The sequence below is a fragment of the Pseudophryne corroboree genome, chromosome 2 (genome assembly GCF_028390025.1).
Source record: "Pseudophryne corroboree isolate aPseCor3 chromosome 2, aPseCor3.hap2, whole genome shotgun sequence".
In the NCBI taxonomy this organism is placed as follows: domain Eukaryota; kingdom Metazoa; phylum Chordata; class Amphibia; order Anura; family Myobatrachidae; genus Pseudophryne; species Pseudophryne corroboree.
Genome location: NC_086445.1, coordinates 531315249 through 531340437, shown reverse-complemented (window position 1 = coordinate 531340437; position 25189 = coordinate 531315249). Strand labels below are relative to the sequence as shown.

The following is a 25189-nucleotide window of genomic DNA, read 5'->3' as shown; positions in this document are numbered from 1 at the left end:
CACATCTGGAGCCGTGTACAACAAAATCTGTGCGCTGACAACGGCTATTGGGAACGTGGTAGTAGCCATTTTCCTGAAGACCAGATTCACTAAAGCGTTATTCCTTTGTCTCAGAGAAAATGGCCCCTCTGAGCGGGACAGAGCAGTTACGCTGTGACTAGGCGGGTATTATACAACAGATACGGAGGAGCGTACACTATCCAGCAGCAACAGCAGCGAGAGACGAACTTGGTTCTGTGGTCACTTCCCAGCACAACAACTCGGCCTCCGTAACCAGGGACAGTCGCCAAAGAGGGTAGCCTGTGTGCGGCCAGGAGAGTGGGGATGGCGGGCTATCACTACGGCCAGGTGAGGGGGCTCCGCTCCTGCGTGCAGGGTACTGACCGGAACAGAGCATGTATATTACGTAGTGTCAGTGTGGCTGCTGGGTGGGGGACTTCAGAAGGGCGGTTGGCCGGCATTATACTCTGCCGTGGTTACTCGGCTGCTTTTCATGCGGTTGTTGCCATTCATTCTCAGTGACCGGCAGGATCGCCGGCCTGACCTCTCAGCGATGTTCTGCTCCCATTACATGTCAGGCCGGGACTGTGTCCTATGTGACGGTGTAAGAAGGGAGTCACCCATGCTGGTGTCTGTTGGCTATGGAAATGAAGTACAATTGCACAATAGCAGACATGAGTAATAATGTACACGGTTCCACATGTTACCCCTATTTAGCCACCTCACATCCAAGTTGGACATTCTAATAGTAATGCAAATCCGTGTTTCTTCATTTCTGATTTAGGGACATATTCATCAATATGCCCCATCTGACCCCAGTAAATTATATATCCAATTCACTAGAAGTTGATGTGACTGACATACTATAATACTACTACATATACTACGGTAACTGAAACAATTCTGTGTTGCTCCTGTGTGGGGACAGTAATTACTGTCCTGCGATCCCTAACACTGCTGATTCCGCCAGGGTCATGGACAGACCTCCTTGCACTATGAAGGAGCAGTGCCCCAGGAAACAACATGTATCCTACCATAGTCTAACACCGTATACCAGGGGTGGCCTACCAAGTCCAAGAGCCGACATGCAAAGGCACATGCGCAAAAATGAAGCATGGCCTTGTATATGCTAGGCCACATCCCTGGTATAAAATACATTGAAAAAGGCACTTAACACATAAAATACATTGAGAAAGCCAGATTCACATAATAAACTTCAGCCCAGCCCCATGTGTCATTCCAGCAGCTCCTTATGTGTCACTCTAGCCCTCCAATGCCACTACAGCTGCCCCTCATGTTGTTACTGCACCCTTTCATGTGTCACTGTCCCCTTAATTGTAATGAGCTCAGTATGTCAGGGGGATTAGTGTATCCTGTAGCCAGAAATCACTGCAGTGATACAAGTTTTAGGACCCCCAAAAATCTCTTAAAAGCGCTGGTAGTCACAGGGACCAGCTTAATACCTGGTCCAGCTGGCAGGCATGCAGTGTACCGCTGACTGTCACGGATGCTACCTTTATAACACACTGGGGAGGAGAGATGGGGCACACCGCTGGGTTGCGCTGTTGATGCCAGCTAGTCAACACACTATCCAAGCTGGACACTCTGTGGAGGTTATCAGTGTCGAGAGCCGTATGTGAATAAAGAAAGCGCTGCATTCGGCTTAAGAGCTACAGGTTGGCCACCGTTGCCATATATTTTGATGAATGAAGGTCTGTATACTAGTGCACGGGGATGGCAGACCACATCAGGGATGAAAGGTAAGCAGGAGATTTGCATAAATTCTCCTGTGTTACCTTTGTAATGAATAGCTCCAATACTTAATACCTACTAAAGTAGATGAAAAATAATCTTTTCACTTACTTTAAGAACTGAATGGGTCCTCTTGAGAGTTCCCAACAGGTCATGTTGAAGCATGCATGCTAGGCAAATTAATTCATGATCCAAAGGGGAGAAAGATCCCTGCTCATGAAAGGAATCTGGTGTGGTTCATCATGGAGATAGAGACAGATGTGATGGTATATTATTGTGGGAGTAGAGAATAATAAAGAGATGGGTTTTCAAAAAATGTTTAATGATATGAAGGCTATGGAACAGTGTGATCAAGCCTGGTAGGAGTATTTTGAGATTTATGGAGGAATGTTTTTTTTTATGGCTGTGAAGGTGATTTGATTTTGAAAGATATAGGTAGCCTGTAGAGTGGAGCTGCAAGAGACGTCTTTAAAGGGCCCCATACACTACAGCGACATGTCTGACTCTCATGTCACATAAGATTTCCCTTGAATCGCCCGGCAGCCTCCCGGGCAGCAGGATCGCATACGATACATCGTATGCTGCCCTTTTGCATACAGTGTATCTTTTGCGATACCAACCATGCCTGCGGGAACCGAGATATCACGAGTGCAGCACTAACGATCTAGGGGCTCCGATCCGATGCTCACGGGACCGCACGTCGGATCGGATGTAAAACACATCCGATTTGCCACTTTTCATCCGATTTATCGTCCCGAAAGGTCGAAATCAGATTAAATCGGGCATTATCGTTGTAGTGTATGGGGCCCTTAAGACTTTTAATTGGATTGAAGTAGACACGCTTATTTTAACAAAGAATAATCAGCCTACCTGTTCCTAAGGAGGGAAATTATCAAAACATGACTTGGAGGTACTTGACCAGTGGCACACACATATATCTGGATTGTTAATGTGAAGATTCTGGAAAATTATGTATACACTGCACTTGAAAGGATTTGAAAACAAATATTTAAGAGAAATGGTCACTTTTCTCATATCTGTATTCTTCCATTATTGCTTGGAAATGTGGTCCCAAGTCTTTCTAGGCCATGGGTCTTTAACCTGTGGCTCTCCAGCTGCTGTTGAACTACACATACCAACATGCCCTGTCACAGTTTTGCTGTTAAGGCATGCTAAAACTGAGGCAGGTCATGTCGGGATGTGTAGTTCAACAGCAGATGGAGGGCCGCAGGTTGAAGACTCATGTTCTAGGTGTTTCATTGTTACTTCGGCTACTTACCTGTAGGAAAAATACTCAACTATGAACTTCTAAAACACTTATTGAAATCTTACATGGAAACCTGACCTAACAAACCCAATGCCTTAAAAAAATTAAAAAAATAGAATGAGAGAAAAGGTTGGTCTGGTTAATGAACATATGTTGAAAAACTATTTTTAAATCATGTTTGCAGATCCGAGAATATTGTTTTATGCATATCTTTCAGATGCAACTTGTAGTAACTTGTACAGAGATGCTCTTCAGGTCTTAGGCTGGGGTACACACTGTCCACTGTGCACCTGATATATCGTACGAGCCGGCGGCTTGTACGATATATCAGTACCATCGTACAGTGTGTACGGGTGATCTCGTATACGAGGCGCGGTCCTGCGGCTAGTATACAACGTCACATCTCTTTTTTTGCACTTGAGAGCAAAAGATATGTGACTGCCCTGCATGCTCCGTAATGTGGGCGCAACATATACATTGTACAGTGTGTATGCACTTACGATGTATCGTTTGCGATGTCACAGCTGCCTAACATCCTGTAGTGTGTACCCAGCCTTAGCTTGTATAGGGCAGTTCCAAAGTAGCGGATGTAACTCTCAGATACAATGTTTGTGATAAACATCTGGATTGCTTCAAATTTAAAATGCACATAAAGAAGCAAATTTTTGGTGAATAAAAATATGAAGTGTGAACAAGCCTCACCATTGTTATCTGCTGTAAATACATAGATTGTTTAAATGTATTGTTTAGATGTAACCGGGATAGGACATGGTCATTTCTGACATCAAATACATGTCTGATTTCTCTGAATCTACAACAGATATTTATTCCATACTTTTTTACAATAAAGCATAAACCACACAGATTGTTTTAGTACAATTTTCAGGAAAGTCATTCTTATTACCTTGACAATATTTAATGGAATGTATGTGTAACGGACGTAACCATCAAATACATTAATCAGGAAATGAAAAAAGGCCCCTTGCGTTAACTGGTACAGGGTCATTTACCTTTCTAACAATGTTTTCAGATGGGTACCATATCTCATCATCTTTGCTTTAACTCTTTCACTAACATAAGACCACATGAAACACTGATTATATCAACATTTCTCTATCGTCCTAGTGGATGCTGGGGTTCCTGAAAGGACCATGGGGAATAGCGGCTCCGCAGGAGACAGGGCACAAAAAGTAAAGCTTTTTCAGATCAGGTGGTGTGCACTGGCTCCTCCCCCTATGACCCTCCTCCAGACTCCAGTTAGATTTTTGTGCCCGGCCGAGAAGGGTGCAATCTAGGTGGCTCTCCTAAAGAGCTGCTTAGACAAAGTTTAGCTAGGTTTTTTATTTTACAGTGATTCCTGCTGGCAACAGGATCACTGCAGCGAGGGACTGAGGGGAGAAGGAGTCAACTCACCTGCGTGCAGGATGGATTGGTTTCTTGGCTACTGGACATCAAGCTCCAGAGGGACGATCACAGGTACAGCCTGGATGGTCACCGGAGCCGCGCCGCCGGCCCCCTTGCAGATGCTGAAGTCAGAAGAGGTCCAGAATCGGCGGCTGAAGACTCCTGCAGTCTTCTAAAGGTAGCGCACAGCACTGCAGCTGTGCGCCATTTTCCTCTCAGCACACTTCACACGGCAGTCACTGAGGGTGCAGGGCGCTGGGAGGGGGGCGCCCTGGGAGGCAAATGAATACCTATAAAGGCTAAAAATACCTCACATATAGCCCCTAGAGGCTATATGGAGATATTTAACCCCTGCCTGATTTTTCTAAATAGCGGGAGACGAGCCCGCCAGAAAAGGGGCGGGGCCTATCTCCTCAGCACACGGCGCCATTTCCTCTCACAGCTCCGCTGGTCAGGACGGCTCCCAAGTCTCTCCCCTGCACTGCACTACAGAAACAGGGTAAAACAGAGAGGGGGGGGCAAATTTATGGCGATATTTTGATATAACAAAGCAGCTATAAGGGAGCACTTATTATAAGGCTATCCCTGATATATATATAGCGCTTTTGGTGTGTGCTGGCAAACTCTCCCTCTGTCTCCCCAAAGGGCTAGTGGGTCCTGTCTTCGTTAGGAGCATTCCCTGTGTGTCTGCTGTGTGTCGGTACGTGTGTGTCGACATGTATGAGGACGATATTGGTGTGGAGGCGGAGCAATTGCCAAATATGAGGATGTCACCCCCTAGGGAGTCGACACCAGAATGGATGCCTTTATTTATGGAACTACGGGATAGTGTCAACACGCTAAAGCAGTCGTTTGACGACATGAGGCGGCCGGACAATCAATTAGTGCCTGTCCAGGCGACTCAAACACCGTCAGGGGCTGTGAAACGCCCTTTGCCTCAGTCGGTCGACACAGACCCAGACGCAGGCACTGACTCCAGTGGTGACGGTGACGATTCAACCGTATTTTCCAGTAGGGCCACACGTTATATGATTTTGGCAATGAAGGAGGCGTTACATTTAGCTGATACTACAGGTACCACTAAACAGGGTATTATGTGGGGTATGAAAAAACTACCTATAGTTTTTCCTGAATCAGAAGAATTAAATGACGTGTGTAATGAAGCGTGGGTTGCCCCTGATAAAAAGCTGATAATTTCAAAGAAATTATTGGCATTATACCCTTTCCCGCCAGAGGTTAGGGAGCGCTGGGAAACACCTCCTAGGGTGGACAAGGCGCTAACACGCTTATCTAAACAAGTGGCGTTACCCTCTCCTGAGACGGCCGCACTTAAAGATCCATCAGATAGGCGGATGGAAAATATCCAAAAAAGTATATACACACATGCAGGTGTTATACTACGACCAGCTGTAGCGACTGCCTGGATGGGCAGTGCTGGGGTAGTTTGGTCAGAGTCCCTGATTGAAAATATTGATACCCTGGACAGGGACAATATTTTACTGTCGTTAGAACAAATAAAGGATGCATTTCTTTATATGCGTGATGCACAGAGGGATATCTGCACACTGGCATCACGGGTAAGTGCTATGTCCATTTCGGCCAGAAGAGCTTTATGGACGCGACAGTGGACAGGCGATGCGGATTCAAAACGGCATATGGAAGTTTTGCCGTATAAAGGGGAGGAGTTATTTGGAGTCGGTCTATCAGATTTGGTGGCCACGGCTACAGCCGGGAAATCCACCTTTCTACCTCAAGTCACTCCCCAACAGAAAAAGGCACCGACTTTTCAACCGCAGCCCTTTCGTTCCTTTAAAAATAAGAGAGCAAAGGGCTATTCATATCTGCCACGAGGCAGAGGTCGAGGGAAGAGACAGCAACACGCAGCTCCTTCCCAGGAACAGAAGCCCTCCCCGGCTTCTACAAAAGCCTCAGCATGACGCTGGGGCTTCTCAAGCGGACTCGGGGACGGTGGGCGGTCGTCTCAAAAATTACAGCGCGCAGTGGGCTCACTCGCAGGTAGATCCCTGGATCCTGCAGATAATATCTCAAGGGTACAGGTTGGAATTAGAGACAGATCCACCTCGCCGTTTCCTGAAGTCTGCTTTACCAACGTCCCCCTCCGAAAGGGAGACGGTTTTGGAAGCCATTCACAAGCTGTACTCTCAGCAGGTGATAGTCAAGGTACCTCTTCTACAACAAGGGAAGGGGTATTATTCCACTCTTTTTGTGGTACCGAAGCCGGATGGCTCGGTAAGGCCTATTCTAAATCTGAAGTCCTTGAACCTGTACATAAAGAAGTTCAAGTTCAAAATGGAGTCACTCAGAGCAGTGATAGCGAACCTGGAAGAGGGGGACTTTATGGTATCCTTGGACATCAAGGATGCGTATCTCCACGTTCCAATTTACCCCTCACACCAGGGGTACCTCAGGTTCGTTGTACAAAACTGTCACTATCAGTTTCAGACGCTGCCGTTCGGATTGTCCACGGCACCTCGGATCTTTACAAAGGTAATGGCCGAGATGATGATTCTTCTTCGAAGAAAAGGCATATTAATTATCCCATACTTGGACGATCTCCTAATAAGGGCGAGGTCCAGAGAACAGCTAGAGATGGGATTAGCACTGTCTCAAGAAGTGCTAAAACAGCACGGGTGGATTCTGAATATTCCAAAATCCCAGTTAATGCCGACAACTCGTCTGCTGTTCCTAGGGATGATTCTGGACACGGTTCAGAAAAAGGTTTTTCTCCCGGAGGAAAAAGCCAAGGAGTTATCCGACCTTGTCGGGAACCTCCTAAAACCAGGAAAGGTGTCTGTACATCAATGCACAAGAGTCCTGGGAAAAATGGTGGCTTCTTACGAAGCAATTCCATTCGGCAGATTCCACGCAAGAATTTTCCAAAGGGATCTGTTGGACAAATGGTCAGGGTCGCATCTTCAGATGCACCTACGGATAACCCTGTCTCCAAGGACAAGGGTGTCTCTTCTGTGGTGGTTGCAGAGTCCTCATCTATTGGAGGGCCGCAGATTCGGCATACAGGATTGGATCCTGGTGACCACGGACGCCAGCCTGAGAGGCTGGGGAGCAGTCACACAAGGAAGAAACTTCCAGGGAGTATGGACGAGCCTGGAAACGTCTCTTCACATAAACATTCTGGAACTAAGAGCAATATACAATGCTCTAAGCCAGGCAGAACCTCTGCTTCAGGGAAAACCGGTGTTAATCCAGTCGGACAACATCACGGCAGTCGCCCATGTGAACAGACAGGGCGGCACAAGAAGCAGGAGTGCAATGGCAGAAGCTGCAAGGATTCTTCGCTGGGCAGAGAATCATGTGATAGCACTGTCAGCAGTGTTCATCCCGGGAGTGGACAACTGGGAAGCAGACTTCCTCAGCAGACACGATCTTCACCCGGGAGAGTGGGGACTTCATCCAGAAGTCTTCCACATGCTGGTAACCCGTTGGGAAAGACCAATGGTGGACATGATGGCGTCTCGCCTCAACAAAAAACTGGACAGGTATTGCGCCAGGTCAAGAGATCCGCAGGCAATAGCTGTGGACGCGCTGGTAACGCCTTGGGTGTACCAGTCGGTGTATGTGTTTCCTCCTCTGCCTCTCATACCAAAAGTATTGAGAATTATACGGCAAAGAGGCGTAAGAACGATACTAGTGGTTCCGGATTGGCCAAGAAGGACTTGGTACCCGGAACTTCAAGAGATGATCACGGAAGATCCGTGGCCTCTACCTCTAAGGAGGGACTTGCTTCAGCAGGGTCCCTGTCTGTTTCAAGACTTACCGCGGCTGCGTTTGACGGCATGGCGGTTGAACGCCGGATCCTAAAGGAAAAAGGCATGCCGGAAGAAGTCATTCCTACTTTGATTAAAGCAAGGAAGGAAGTAACCGTGCAACATTATCACCGAATTTGGCGAAAATATGTTGCGTGGTGCGAAGATCGGAGTGCTCCGACGGAGGAATTTCAACTGGGTCGATTCCTACATTTCCTGCAATCAGGATTGTCTATGGGTCTCAAATTGGGATCTATTAAGGTTCAAATTTCGGCCCTGTCGATTTTCTTTCAAAAAGAATTGGCTTCAGTCCCTGAAGTCCAGACCTTTGTTAAGGGAGTGCTGCATATACAGCCTCCTGTGGTGCCTCCAGTGGCACCGTGGGATCTCAATGTGGTTTTGGACTTTCTAAAATCTCATTGGTTTGAACCACTAAATAAGGTGGATTTGAAATATCTCACTTGGAAAGTGAACATGCTTCTAGCCCTGGCTTCTGCCAGGAGAGTATCAGAATTGGCAGCTTTATCTTACAAAAGCCCATATCTGATTTTCCATTCGGACAGGGCAGAACTGCGGATTCGTCCGCATTTTCTCCCTAAGGTGGTGTCAGCATTTCATCTGAACCAGCCTATTGTAGTGCCTGCGGCTACAAGTGACTTGGAGGACTCCAAGTTACTGGACGTTGTCAGAGCATTAAAAATATATATTGCAAGGACAGCTGGAGTCAGAAAATCTGACTCGTTGTTTATATTGTATGCACCCAACAAGATGGGTGCTCCTGCGTCTAAGCAGACGATTGCTCGTTGGATCTGTAGCACAATCCAACTTGCACATTCTGTGGCAGGCCTGCCACAGCCTAAATCTGTAAAGGCCCACTCCACAAGGAAGGTGGGCTCATCTTGGGCGGCTGCCCGAGGGGTCTCGGCATTACAACTTTGCCGAGCAGCTACGTGGTCAGGGGAGAACACGTTTGTAAAATTTTACAAATTTGATACTCTGGCTAAGGAGGACCTGGAGTTCTCTCATTCGGTGCTGCAGAGTCATCCGCACTCTCCCGCCCGTTTGGGAGCTTTGGTATAATCCCCATGGTCCTTTCAGGAACCCCAGCATCCACTAGGACGATAGAGAAAATAAGATTTTACTTACCGATAAATCTATTTCTCGGAGTCCGTAGTGGATGCTGGGCGCCCATCCCAAGTGCGGATTATCTGCATAAATTGTACATAGTTATTGTTAACTAATTCGGGTTATTGTTGAAGGAAGCCATCTTTCAGAGGCTCCGCTGTTATCATACTGTTAACTGGGTTTAGATCACAGGTTGTACGGTGTGATTGGTGTGGCTGGTATGAGTCTTACCCGGGATTCAAAATCCTCCCTTATTGTGTACGCTCGTCCGGGCACAGTACCTAACTGGAGTCTGGAGGAGGGTCATAGGGGGAGGAGCCAGTGCACACCACCTGATCTGAAAAAGCTTTACTTTTTGTGCCCTGTCTCCTGCGGAGCCGCTATTCCCCATGGTCCTTTCAGGAACCCCAGCATCCACTACGGACTCCGAGAAATAGATTTATCGGTAAGTAAAATCTTATTATAATTTCTGACAGTACATGTCCTCAACTTTTGTTATGATCCAAGTATCTTACTTTTGTTTTCATAAAACAGCAATAGATAATCAGTGGTCACAATCAGTGTCTGCCTAATGCCTGGTAGCCATTACTGAAATAAGACAAAATGGCAGCATGTCATGTGACACACTGTTACCAACCCATTTGTAAACTACTATAGACTATGACTGATGCACTGGGAGATTAATGTTTTGAATATCCCAACTTTTTTTTTTTTTTTCATGACCCATGTCCACTTTTGGTTGAAATTGTCCTATACATAAACTTATTTCAGTTTATTAGATCTGTGAATTCACAAAGCTCTTACCTCTTTCTCATAACGTGGAATTAGTTTGGTGATGTTATCTTGTTTTTGCAGGGATATCCTGGCTCTGCAGGACAGACACCTGGTGCTCCTCCGGGGGGCTATTATGCTGGACAGCAATATGGAGGAGGTGGTAATCCTGGTCAGCCTGCCTATGGTGGCCCTGCACCAGGAGCACCATATGGACAGCCATCATCGGGTAGTGGCTATGGGCAACCCATGCCAGGTGGTACTGCACCAGGTGGTCCAGGTGGGAGCTATGGAGGCCATGCTCCAGGTGGCCCTTACCAGGCACCAGGATCCAACCCTTATTGGGGTCAACAACAAAGCCAGTATGGACAAAGAGTTCCTTCTGGTAAGTTTGGAGCAACTAGTTCCATGAGATAGTGGCTATCTGAGTGCTTAACCTTGCACCATGCGTGACATATTTTGTTTCCTGAATTTTTTTTTATCATGGTGTGTTATTTCCAACAGGCAGTATGCCACCTGGCGTAGATCCAGAAGCTTTCTCTTGGTTCCAGACAGTTGACACAGACAGAAGTGGTTACATAACCTTAAAAGAGCTCAAACAAGCACTGGTCAATTCCAACTGGTCGACATTTAATGATGAAACATGTATAATGATGATGAGTAAGTATTTTGGGCTAACTAAAGCTGGGTACACACTGAAGCGATGGGCATTTCTTTCTGACATTGGAACGAATGCCTGTCAGTGGGGATTGCCAGTACACACTGGCACAATGTTAATGAAGAACGGAACGACCATGTTCCGTCCTTCATTAGCATAAACAAGGACGCTAGCGACGGTCGCTCGGTTTGAAGTGCAGCACACCAAACCTAGCGTCTGTCGCTAGCAACCGTGGGAGCGTGCAATCCTGGGTACACACTGAGCGATATAATCAATGTCATTCCAAAACAGCATTTTGGCATGACATCGTTCCAATGTGTACCCAGCTGAAGATGTTGGGCTTTACGTATGAAGCAGCAGCTTTTGTAAGCCTGCAGGTTGGAGCAAACATTTTAAAACGGCACTGACCATCAGAGTAAAGCCCAGCGTACTTAATTTTAACTGAGTGCAGTTTTCCATTTTCACCACCAACCTGCTGGGATACAGAGGCTTACAAAAGACGCAGCTTCATAAATAAAGCCTGTTGTATTTATTTAAATTATATGAAAATGTCCTTTCCACTACATCTTCTGGCAGTTTCTTCTGAATCTTTTTAAAATATGACATATCGAAACTATTAAGGCCCCCATACACAGGAACGATTAGACCTGTTTTCATCCGATTCCGACGGATTGGGCCGATATATCGGATGAAAACAAGCCAAATCGGAGAGTTTGCAGGGCGGAGAAGCGCCTCACCAATCCTCCCCCTGCCGGAGAGAGAGGCTGCTGTAGTGGCAGAATGCAGGAGATTTCAAAACTCCTATTCCAATGAATGGGCGGCCGCTGATTGGCTGAAAGAGTTCTCTCAGCCAATCAGCGGCCACCCATTCATTGGAATAGGAGTTTTGAAATCTGCCGCTACCGCAGCCTGTTCACCGCCAGTAGCTCCCTGGGATTTCTTTTACATGCGATTGGACCTGTGTATGAGGACCTTTAGTATTTTACCTATGAAAAGTCTTTTTTTTTTTTTTTTATCTGGAGCTCATAGATTATTTTATTTATTCACATTTAGCATGTTGGAAAACGCCATCCATTCCAAGGTGAGAGTGTAGGGTGATTTATAAGTTAAGTAATACTTATATTGTATTGTTGCTCAATATGGTTGCTATATTATTTAGAAAAAAAGCCATCTTTATGATTATGGTGATACCCAGTGATGTATTGTCAATAAAAAAATGAGGAACAAAACTTTACTTGGGGGGGGGGGGGGGGGAAACAACACAGATATGTGTCCCAGACATCAGATGACATTCTTACAAAGTTAAAGGCAACACGTTAAATGGAAGTTCTAGAAATGGAGAAAAAAAATCGTCCCAAAACAAATTCATATGAGGACATTTAATGGAAGAACACTAGGAAAGATGACTTCAGGAAGACTCTTCCTGCAGCCACGGAAGTTGCCACAACATCCGAGGGTTCTGCCAGGCTGCTAGAGGATTGCCTTCCAGCAGGCATGATTATTATCCTGTTGTATGATCCAGTTTCAACTAATCTTCAGTTGTCAGACATATGACTTCATGTTATCCTGTAGAATCCGCCGTTGTAAATGAGAGCTCATGGTGATCTCTGTGATTGCGCAGGCTCAGGGGGGGTGTAATTCTTACTGGATCACGCACCCCGGTAGCCCAGTGAGATGATAATAGCATCTCTTGGCTGCGATCGCCTCTGCCTGATTGACAGGCAGAGGTGATCGCAGGGCGGAAGGGGGTGTGCCAATGGCGGTGGCGTGGTCCGGACAACGCTGGTGTGTACAGACCATTGTGGGGGCGGACCGCAATGCCTGCGTGATGTCACACACAGCCGATGCAACTCAAGACGTGGCAGGTAGCCGCCTGCCAGCGCGCAGTAGCTGCGCAGGCAGGGAGCTACTACTCAGGTGCAAAAGCATCGCTGCCATGCAGTGCTTTTGCACCCGTGCGGGGAGGGGGCAAGGCCTGACATGCAAGGCGGACTAGCCCTGTGCTGTGCGTCCCCGCGCATGTCAGAGTAAGTGATCGTAGATGTGTTAAATTTAGCACATCTACGATCAGATCTGAATTACCCTCTAGGTCCTGTAAATCCAGAACTCCCGAAATCATTCCTCTTCTCCCCCGCACGTCCCTTGAAGTCAGGTACATGTGGTATTTGATTTTCACTAACATTGTGAATAAAGACTAAGGAACTCCACTTTGGTTCATTTGTCCAAAGGGCATTGTTCCAGAATTGTTGTTTTGTACTGTTGTACAGAGATTTTGTACTCTGCAAACCTGTTTTCTTTGAACATGTATGGCTTTTAATGAATGGTAACCAGGAAAAGTCCCTTCTCTCCAGTACATTATCATAGATTCATGAACTATAACATTTACCTTGGTGACAAAAGCTAGTTACAATGATGTAGCTTTTGGGGTCTGTACAATTTCTTGTAGTACTATATTGTTTGATCAGATTGGAAACTGTAGTCCTTGTTCTCCATTTGTAAATCATCTAAACTACTTTATCATTGAAGAATGATGGGCTTGAAGTTAGTATATGGCCTTGATAAGCCTTTGCAGATTGAATAGCAATTTCATCTCTAGAATCACTACATACTGTATCACCTTCACTCTAGAGCAGTGGTTCTCAAACTCGGTCCTCAGGACCCCACACGGTTCACGTTTTCCATGTCACCCGGCAGCTGCACAGTGCATCACCAGCTGGCACATTTTAAAATCCACAGGTGACCTGCAAAACATGAATTGTGTGGGGTCCTGAGGACTGAGTTTGAGAACCTGTGCTCTAGACAGAGCTGTCAGATTTTCTGCTTTGTATATTAAAGGTAGCAGAACTTTCTAATGATATAACAATGAAGTGTATTTGACTAGCTGCACTTGGTTCAAAATATGATTTACCTTTATTTATATAACACCAATGTCTATTGCTAGCCCACACCCTAACATTAAGCTATTGGGACGTTTTATGACTGCAGGACAAAACTGAAACTCCCAGAGGAAATCCACATAACGTTGTCCGCACATTTAATAACAAAGTTTGTTTACATACACACAATACATTTATGTTTCATATACACCATATACACACATCCTGAAAGTCATATAATACTATATGTTTAATAACTTTGTGTGTTAAACAAAGTTTGTACATTGAGCCATCAGAAAACGAACGTTTCGCTATCTCAGTAGCCCTTAAAAAATTCTGTATTTCAGAATATTTGAATATGGGATACTCAACCTGTGTAACTAGTAAAACAAATTTCAAAGAGGGTGTACATTCTTTTTCATGTGTATATTTCATTTGTCCAAATAAGTGGAAAATGGGTTCAGTATGATTTGCTGGCGGTCAGAATATCGACGCCGGCGTTGCAATCCTGATGGGGAAGGGGAGTGTTCCCCCTCTCCCCTACCCCCTAACCCTCCCTTTCCACAGCCTAACCCTAACATCCCTCCCCCTTAGTGCCTAAACCTAACCTCCCCCTGTGATTGAGAATAGCTGAAGTGTGGGAGATTTGTAAGGAGGGGTGTGATGTCATGGGAAGAGCTGTATGTGATTTGGGTATAGCCACGGTTAGTCACTCTCTTATGGACGGAGGAGTTGCACATAGAAAGACTCTGGTGGCCATATGCTGACAAAATCTACTGCGGTGGTGCCAGGCCATTCAGCCTTGGACCGCATCTGCTAACTAATAAGCTAGCCCACCGCACTTTTGGAATATGGTGAGAGATCTCCTTTCCTTTTGACGCACCAGTCACTTTACTTTGACACTTTAGATCTTATTGTGCACAGATCTATTGGATACCATTTCGGATGTGAAGCTGTATATTTAGTTTCATGTGTATTTGTGTTTTCATTGTGGTGTCTTAATAAAATATTAAACTCCATTTACCATTTCATTGTGGCTATTTATGCCATTGGTATATGAGCCTCCAAGGTTAATATTACCTCTTAAATAAGGGGTCATCTATAAGGATCTAGCGCCAGTGGTACCCTCTACACTGTTTGTCCACTCTTTTACCGGGATCAGTATGAAAAACCGGCGGGACAGCGGGTTCCTGCCCACTGTTATACCGGCAGCGGGGCGAGCACTAGGAAAGCCCCTTGCGGGCACGGTGACTCGCTGCACTCGCCAAAGGTTATATTCTCCCTCTATGGATGTCATGGGCACTGGGAGAAAGCTAAACCCTTTAGGTGACTCCAGGTATTATGACCTTAGAATGATAATAAAGTTGATGGTGTGAACCTACTACAGTATTGTGTCTTTCTCTATCGTCCTAGTGGATGCTGGGGTTCCTGAAAGGACCATGGGGAATAGCGGCTCCGCAGGAGACAGGGCACAAAAAGTAAAGCTTTAGGATCAGGTGGTGTGCACTGGCTCCTCCCCCTATGACCCTCCTCCAAGCCTCAGTTAGATTTTTGTGCCCGGCCGAGAAGGGTGCAATCTAGGTGGCTCTCCTGAGCTGCTTAGAATAAAAGTTTAGTTAGGTTTTTTTATTTTCAGTGAGTCCTGCTGGCAACAGGCTCACTGCATCGTGGGACTAAGGGGAGAAGAAACGGACTCACCTGAGTGCAGAGTGGATCGGGTTTCTTAGGCTACTGGACACTAGCTCCAGAGGGACGATCACAGGTTCAGCCTGGATGGGTCACCGGAGCCGCGCCGCCGTCCCCCTTACAGAGCCAGAAGAGACGAAGAGGTCCGGTGAAATCGGCGGCAGAAGACATCCTGTCTTCAGACTAAGGTAGCGCACAGCACCGCAGCTGTGCGCCATTGCTCTCAGCACACTTCACACTCCGGTCACTGAGGGTGCAGGGCGCTGGGGGGGGGAGCGCCCTGAGACGCAATATAACGGAATACCTTAGGTGGCAAAACAGAATACATCACATATAGCTCCTGGGCTATATGGATGTATTTTAATCCCCTGCCATTTTACACAGAAAAGCGGGAGATAAGGACGTCGTGAAGGGGCGGAGCCTATCTCCTCAGCACACAAGCGCCATTTTCCCTCACAGCTCCGCTGGAAGGACGGCTCCCTGACTCTCCCCTGCAGTCCTGCTTCAGAATCAGGGTAAAAAAGAGAAGGGGGGGCATTTTTGGCAGCAAATAACGATAATAACAGCAGCTATAAGGGAATAACACTTATATAAGGTTATCCCTGTATATATATATATATATATATATAGCGCTGGGTGTGTGCTGGCAGACTCTCCCTCTGTCTCTCCAAAGGGCTAAGTGGGGTCCTGTCCTCTATCAGAGCATTCCCGGTGTGTGTGCTGTGTGTCGGTACGCGTGTGTCGACATGTATGAGGAGGAAAATTATGTGGAGGCGGAGCAGTTGCCTGTGTTGGTGATGTCACCCCCTAGGGAGTCGTCACCTGACTGGATGATTGTATTTAAACAATTAAGTGATAATGTCAGCAATTTGCAGAAAACTGTTGACGACATGAGACAGCCGGCAAATCAATTAGTGCCTGTCCAGGCGTCTCAGACACCGTCGGGGGCGCTAAAACGCCCGTTACCTCAGTGGGTCGACACAGACCCTGACACAGATACTGAGTCTAGTGTCGACGGTGACGAGACAAACGTAATGTCCAGTAGGGCCACACGTTACATGATCACGGCAATGAAAGAGGCATTGAACCTTTCTGACACTACAAGTACCACAAAGAAGGGTATTATGTGGGGAGAGAAAAAACTACCAATATTTTTTCCTGAGTCAGAGGAAATAAATGAGGTGTGTGAAAAAGCGTGTGTTTCCCCCGATAAAAAACAGCTAATTTCTAAAAAATTATTAGCATTATATCCTTTCCCGCCAGAGGTTAGGGCGCGTTGGGAAACACCCCCTAGGGTAGATAAGGCGCTCACACGTTTATCAAAACAAGTAGCGTTACCGTCTCCTGATACGGCTACCCTCAAAGAACCAGCTGATAGAAGGCTGGAAAATATCCTAAAAAGTATATACACACATACTGGTGTTATACTGCGACCAGCAATCGCCTCAGCCTGGATGTGCAGTGCTGGAGTCGCATGGTCGGATTCCCTGACCGAGAATATTGATACCCTGGATAGGGACAATATTTTGTTAACTATAGAACATTTAAAGGATGCACTACTATATATGCGTGATGCACAGAGGGATATTTGCACCCTGGCATCAAGAATAAGTGCTATGTCCATCTCTGCCAGAAGAGCGTTATGGACGCGACAGTGGTCAGGGGATGCGGATTCCAAACGGCACATGGAAGTATTGCCGTATAAAGGGGAGGAGTTATTTGGGGCTGGTCTATCGGACCTGGTGGCCACGGCAACGGCTGGAAAATCCACCTTTTTACCCCAGGTCACTCCACATCAGCAGAAAAAGACACCGTCTTTTCAAACTCAGTCCTTTCGTTCCCATAAGTACAAGCGAGCAAAAGGCCACTCTTTTCTGCCCCGGGGCAGAGGAAGAGGAAAAAGACTGCACCATGCAGCCGCTTCACAGGAGCAGAAGCCCTCCCCTGCTTCTGCCAAGTCTTCAGCATGACGCTGGGGCTTTACAAGCAGACTCAGATATGGTGGGGGCCCGTCTCAAGAATTTCAACGCGCAGTGGGCTCACTCGCAAGTGGATCCCTGGATTCTACAGGTAGTATCGCAGGGGTACAAACTGGAATTCGAGGCGTTTCCCCCTCGTCGTTTCCTGAAGTCTGCTTTACCAAAGTCTCCCTCCGACAGGGAGGCAGTTTTGGCAGCCATTCACAAGCTGTATTCCCAGCAGGTGATAATCAAGGTACCCCTCCTGCAACAAGGAAAGGGGTATTATTCCACGCTGTTTGTGGTACCGAAGCCGGACGGCTCGGTGAGACCAATTTTAAATCTGAAATCCTTGAACACTTACATAAAAAGGTTCAAATTCAAGATGGAGTCACTCAGAGCAGTGATAGCAAACCTGGAAGAAGGGGACTATATGGTGTCTCTGGACATCAAGGATGCTTATCTCCACGTCCCGATATACCCTTCTCACCAAGGGTACCTCAGGTTTGTAGTACAAAACTGTCATTATCAGTTTCAGACGCTGCCGTTTGGATTGTCCACGGCACCTCGGGTCTTTACCAAGGTAATGGCCGAAATGATGATTCTTCTAAGAAGAAAAGACATTTTAATTATCCCTTACTTGGACGATCTCCTGATAAGGACAAGATCCAGGGAACAGTTAGAAGTCGGAGTAGCACTATCTCGGGTAGTGTTACGTCAGCACGGGTGGATTCTAAATATTCCAAAATCGCAGCTGATTCCAACGACACGTCTACTGTTCCTAGGAATGATTCTGGACACAGTCCAGAAGAAGGTGTTTCTCCCGGAGGAGAAGGCCAGGGAGTTATCCGAGCTAGTCAGGAACCTCCTAAAACCAGGACAGGTCTCAGTGCATCAGTGCACGAGGGTCCTGGGGAAAATGGTGGCTTCTTACGAAGCGATTCCATTCGGAAGATTCCATGCAAGAACATTTCAGTGGGATCTACTGGACAAATGGTCCGGATCGCATCTGCAGATGCATCAGCGGATAACCCTGTCGCCAAGGACAAGGGTGTCTCTCCTGTGGTGGCTGCAGAGTGCTCATCTACTAGAGGGCCGCAGATTTGGCATTCAGGATTGGATCCTGGTAACCACGGATGCCAGCCTGAGAGGCTGGGGAGCAGTCACACAGGGAAGGAATTTCCAGGGCCTGTGGTCAAGCCTGGAAACGTCTCTTCATATAAACATTCTGGAACTAAGGGCCATTTACAATGCCCTAAGTCAAGCGAAACCTCTGCTTCAGGGTCAGGCGGTGTTGATCCAATCGGACAACATCACGTCAGTCGCCCACGTAAACAGACAGGGCGGCACGAGAAGCAGGAGGGCAATGGCAGAAGCTGCAAGGATTCTTCGCTGGGCGGAAAATCATGTGATAGCACTGTCGGCAGTATTCATTCCGGGAGTGGACAACTGGGAAGCAGACTTCCTCAGCAGACACGACCTTCACCCGGGAGAGTGGGGACTTCACCCAGAAGTCTTCCACCTGATTGTAAACCGTTGGGAAAAACCAAAGGTGGACATGATGGCGTCCCGCCTCAACAAAAAACTGGACAGATATTGCGCCAGGTCAAGGGACCCTCAGGCAATAGCAGTGGACGCTCTGGTAACGCCGTGGGTGTACCAGTCAGTGTATGTGTTCCCTCCTCTGCCTCTCATACCAAAAGTACTGAGAATCATAAGAAGGAGAGGAGTAAGAACTATACTCGTGGTTCCGGATTGGCCAAGACGGACTTGGTACCCGGAACTTCAAGAGATGCTCACGGACGAACCGTGGCCTCTACCTCTAAGAAAGGACCTGCTACTGCAGGAGCCTTGTCTGTTCCAAGACTTACCGCGGCTGCGTTTGACGGCATGGCGGTTGAACGCTGTATCCTGAGGGAAAAAGGCATTCCAGAAGAAGTCATCCCTACTCTGGTCAAAGCCAGGAAGGACGTAACCGCAAAACATTATCACCGCATTTGGCGTAAATATGTTGCGTGGTGTGAGGCCAAGAAGGCCCCTACAGAGGAATTTCAACTGGGTCGTTTCCTTCATTTCCTGCAAACAGGACTGTCTATGGGCCTAAAATTAGGGTCCATTAAGGTTCAAATTTCGGCCCTGTCGATTTTCTTCCAGAAAGAACTGGCTTCAGTACCTGAAGTTCAGACTTTTGTAAAAGGGGTCCTGCACATACAGCCTCCTTTTGTGCCTCCAGTGGCACCTTGGGATCTCAATGTGGTGTTGAGTTTTCTAAAGTCACATTGGTTTGAACCACTTTCCACTGTGGACTTAAAATATCTCACATGGAAGGTGTCGATGCTGTTAGCCTTGGCTTCAGCCAGGCGTGTGTCAGAATTGGCGGCTTTATCATATAAAAGCCCTTACTTAAATTTTCATTCTGACAGGGCGGAATTGAGGACTCGTCCTCAATTTCTACCTAAGGTGGTTTCTGCATTTCACATGAACCAACCTATTGTGGTACCTGCGGCTACCAGGGACTTAGAGGACTCTAAGTTGCTTGACGTTGTCAGGGCCTTGAAAATATATGTTTCCAGGACGGCTGGAGTCAGAAAATCTGACTCGCTGTTTATCCTGTATGCACCCAACAAGCTGGGTGCTCCTGCTTCTAAGCAGACGATTGCTCGTTGGATTTGTAGTACAATTCAGCTTGCACATTCTGTGGCAGGATTGCCACAGCCAAAATCAGTAAAAGCCCATTCCACAAGGAAAGTGGGCTCATCTTGGGCGGCTGCCCGAGGGGTCTCGGCTTTACAACTTTGCCGAGCAGCTACTTGGTCAGGGGCAAACACGTTTGCTAAATTCTACAAATTTGATACCCTGGCTGAGGAGGACCTGGAGTTCTCTCATTCGGTGCTGCAGAGTCATCCGCACTCTCCCGCCCGTTTGGGAGCTTTGGTATAATCCCCATGGTCCTTTCAGGAACCCCAGCATCCACTAGGACGATAGAGAAAATAAGAATTTACTTACCGATAATTCTATTTCTCGGAGTCCGTAGTGGATGCTGGGCGCCCATCCCAAGTGCGGATTATCTGCAATACTTGTACATAGTTACAAAACTCGGGTTATTATTGTTGTGAGCCATCTTTTCAGAGGCTCCGCTGTTATCATACTGTTAACTGGGTTCAGATCACAGGTTGTACAGTGTGATTGGTGTGGCTGGTATGAGTCTTACCCGGGATTCAAAATCCTTCCTTATTGTGTACGCTCGTCCGGGCACAGTATCCTAACTGAGGCTTGGAGGAGGGTCATAGGGGGAGGAGCCAGTGCACACCACCTGATCCTAAAGCTTTACTTTTTGTGCCCTGTCTCCTGCGGAGCCGCTATTCCCCATGGTCCTTTCAGGAACCCCAGCATCCACTACGGACTCCGAGAAATAGAATTATCGGTAAGTAAATTCTTATTTTAATAATGTAAAAAGGGAAAAGCAGCAACTAAAATAAATTATCCTATCTGCAGGTTGTAAGTCACTAGGCAAGATTCTATACGCTTTTATTCAGTCAAAATGTAAACCTTATGCATTGTGTAAGAAGTAGTGTTTTAATATACTTATTTATTTCATTCTGAAACACTACTTAGATTCTGCACAATTTCTGTAGAATGGATTAGTACAATCTGATAATGTGAATGTAGTCCTGCTGTTTTGTTTAACGCTTACATTGATTAGTGTTTTTATGTTTTCTTTTTGTGAAAATCAATCAGTCTCCTTCCACCCCCAAAAAACCTCTATTTCAGTATGTATTCTGTTCACTAAATTATGCATTTTACCATCATTCATTGCCATTTATTTTTGTGTATGTGTGATTATCCTGAGCAATTATGTTGCTTTTTGTAGATATGTTTGACAAAAGTTATTCTGGCCGGATCGATCTTCCTGGGTTTTCTGGTCTGTGGTCATATATTCAGCAGTGGAGGAACCTGTTCCAGCAATATGACCGGGATAGGTCTGGCAGTATTAGTCATGCAGAATTGTACCAAGGTAACCCATACATTCTAGTGGAAATCATCCCTGTATTTATTCAGTGGGCTTGTTTTGATAGGAAACTTAGCCTTTTTCCTTAGTTATTTAGTCTCCTACCTCAAAGTAGGAATCGGAGAAATACCCATTTTTAATGTGTGATAGTAATCGGGATGCACATCCACTTTGCATGTCAGAAGCTGCTCAGCCAGCACATATCTACATAACGGAGCCAAGGAGGTGGCATTAACTGACTGTGTATCTCTGGTTACCATGGGCAAGGAGCAATGAAAGCAAGTCAGATTCTCTTGATTCATTGTCTGAGTAAAGCGCACACACACACACACACACACACACACACACAAACACACACGCACACACACGCACACACACATCTTACAACCTTACAACAGAAAATGTTAGAAGTTGATTATTTAGCTACTTGTATAAGGCACTTATGTTTTGCCATTGAACTATGCCTTGCTCCCAGTGATGCTTCGTCATCTTTTTGTACATTAAAAGAACACAACTTTCCAAACTACAAATAATTGCTAAGAAGACTTCAAGAAATGAAAGAAATCCTGTGTCTATAAATGCATAAATACTGTTTTCTTTTTCTTTTTCCACTATCTGACTTATTTAAACTTTAATTTGTATACACACTCCCTGCTTTGATGGATTTATTGCAGCTCTAACCACGCCTCTCTGGTCTCTGTTCAGCTCTCTTACAGATGGGATACAAGCTCAGCCCACAGTTTGTGCAGCACATAATGTCCCTGTATGCTCCACGGTCTAATAACCCAACTTTGCAGCTCGACCACTTTATACAGATTTGTACCAAACTCCAGAGTATGACTGAAGCATTTCGGGATAAGGATACAGAGCGATCAGGCAATGCTAAACTCAGCTATGACGATTTCCTCTCCATGGCTGTGGGACGTCTTCTATAACGGCATCGGACTCGGCACATCTTTCACACCTCATATTCCTGTTCTGGCCCCCTGTGTTCAAGACTAAGGAGGTGCTGCTACAATTGTTATACACACAAACTTTTAAGTTACATTCGTCGGATTAATCGGACTATTCCTACATCCGGGCATAATAAATGCCAGCCTTTCTTCCTAACACCACCTTTACGTCAAATGTACTATGGTACTAAATACTTTTTTTTTTTTTTTTTTTGAGTTTATTTTGAGGTATTTTACAAATATGTATCACTCAGTTGCCATGTATCCGTTACCCACTAGAGGGAGACATAGTTCACATAATGTAGTCATTGAAAAAAGTCTACATTCTTTTATGGCTCACAGGGAAATGTATGCTTTGGGGTTTTCTTTATTTTTTGGGGGGAGGGTTAATTTTATTCTTGCCATTTGACTTCCATACACATTATAATATTCTCAGAACATAGATACTATACAGAACATTGAGCTAGCTGTTCTTTTATTTGAACTGTACAAATACATCCTTTTTTAGATAATAAATTCAAATATAAAATGAGTGAAAAAATATTACATTGTTCAGTAATGACATACATTTAATCTAGTACACAAGACATGTTATTCCATTTAGCATGTTGGTAAAATTCAAAATACATATCTAAAAGTACTTGTAAAAAGTTTCTGTTAAAGCTAATTTAGATAAAGTCGGAATCCTAATGGAGTGTATACCACCTATCCTAGAGTAGAAGAAGATAAATTGTCTATACAGACCTAACATTGGGGAAGGATGAAATATGATTACTATCATATGATAGTGATAGCAAATATACTTATAGCTGTAACAGAGAGGTGCACCCAGGAATGGAACTTGCAAGTATCCGAGAGAGAAAAGAAAAAAGTTCCTATAATGGGCACTCACGGACTGATACAGTACAATAATAATTTAAGTCTGTTGCATTAATATTCAAGTGACCCATATACACCATTATTAAATATCTTTCAAATAAGCCAGCAAAATAATAAAATGATAGTGTGCAAAATAGTGAACCAAGTGTAAGTGAATTAAAGTCCGTCTCCACTGTAAATTGTCTGTTTTTATTCAATATCATAATTTGACAATGCCCAATTTAGGAATACTTATGTCATGTTCTCTTGGATACCAGCTATCCTGTAAGATGAAACGGACATTCATATTGACAGTTGCTTCCATGTGACTTGCTATAAGGCCCTGTTCAAACCCCTCAAGTTTTGTTACATCACTTATGAAATCACTTCCAGGTATATTAATGGATGATAGAAGATGCTTTTTCATATTGGCTCATCGTGTTTTGTGAAGTAGGGTCCCATCAGGTCAGCAGGGTTTTAGATTGCCCAGGGCTATGGAAAGCCTCTTTGTATTTCTTTCTTTAACATAAAAGAAACCCTTATATTCCTAAATTACATAAAATCTGTATTCCAGTTTCAGTTTACAGGTCTCATTCCAGCTTTATTTGCACGCACCTGACCAGTTTATGTGAGGTGGAGAGAGGCATATGATGTAGCCGTTCCCTGCTCTATTACTTGTTTTATAGCTACACTCTGCACAATTATTAGAAACATTCGCCATAATTTGAATCTGCCAAAACTTTGTAAAAAAAATAAAAAAATTAAAAAAAATCCATTCCATTATAAGAAATTGTAAATTGCCTAGGAAATAAACATGTTGTTAAGGAAATGTTTCTTGGTGAAAGATGGATTTTTCTTCCATGTGAAATACTGTGAGCTACCCTATAGTATGCGTACTATGGGCCAGATTCAGAGAAGGACGCAATGAGCGATTTGTTTATTCACCAATGCACTTGTGCTGTGTTGGTTTTGTGCCGGTGGTCACAGTGAGGATTTATTTGCAAAGTGAGTGTCTGGTAGCATATGTGGACTGTGTCGGGGGGAGGCCACTAAACCATGATGTGTCGCAGTTGTTTCGGGAGCGTGTCGATACCGTACCCAGTTAAAATGGCTCCGGCGTCTTGCTTGTGACAGCCATGCTGTGCGACGATAGGGCTACTCAGAAGGTCAATGATTGACCGATGGTTGCTTTTTCTTACAGACTCCACGGATCTGAGACGCCACCAGTAGGCGGCGGCTCAGTGCACATCCCAGCAGCTGCAACATTTGCATATTTCCACACAGCCGTTGCGTACGGGATCGCAGCTGCAATGCCATTTGCCACGGTCTAATCAGGCCCTATGACACTAGGAAATTTTGCTTTTATTATTATATAGTGTCTGCAAAGTCTAGTGTTTAACAATTGGAACAAAGGCTGGACATTAACCATTAGACAAGTTTTCAATCTAGAGTATGTATACACTTTTTAAAATAATTTTGATATTAAGTAATTAATTATTATTAACATTATACAAGTGGCTTTGCTTCCATTAGTGTAACATACAGGATCCAAGTTAATATGTGGTTCCTGGGGGTTACAGAAAGTGCTTTAACCTATTCCACCCCCTGAGCTGAGCCTATCTTTGCACTTGGTGACTGCTTAGGACTTGGCATATGCATATGCTGGGTCGCCTCAGTCTCTGCTTGGCCCTGTCTTGCTCTCCATTCTGTCAGGCCCTTCCCTCTCTGCTGTTCTGCCCCCTCTCAAAAGCAATGTTGTGCCCCCTGGCTACCATGCTTACCTTGTTCCTAGCGCTCAGTCCTCCTCTTACAGGTTTGTTTAGTCTCACTCGCAGTGGGAGTCGTTGGGGCATGCGCCCAGGCTTCAACTGAGCATGCATTGTGAAGACTGGACAGCCTTACATAATTATTATATAGATATATATTATACATACGCATGTGTGTGTGTGTGTGTATACTGTATATCATATGTGTCTGTGTATGTATATGTATGTGTGCATATATATATATATATATATATATATAGCATATATACAGTACTGTGCAAAAGTTTTAGGCAGGTATGGAAAAAATACTGCAAAGTTAGA

At 45.3% G+C, this 25189-nt stretch overlaps 1 protein-coding gene across 1 annotated transcript; it reads left to right on the top strand.

Moving 5' to 3' along the window:
• The first annotated feature begins 59 nt into the window (after positions 1-59).
• On the top strand, positions 60-23931 carry PEF1 (penta-EF-hand domain containing 1). The gene is made up of 5 exons (XM_063954220.1): positions 60-348; positions 10189-10489; positions 10609-10764; positions 21154-21297; positions 21997-23931. Exons 1-5 carry the CDS (start codon positions 325-327, stop codon positions 22224-22226), a joined length of 855 nt encoding a protein of 284 aa, XP_063810290.1. The 5' UTR covers positions 60-324; the 3' UTR covers positions 22227-23931.
• The last annotated feature ends 1258 nt before the right edge of the window (positions 23932-25189 follow it).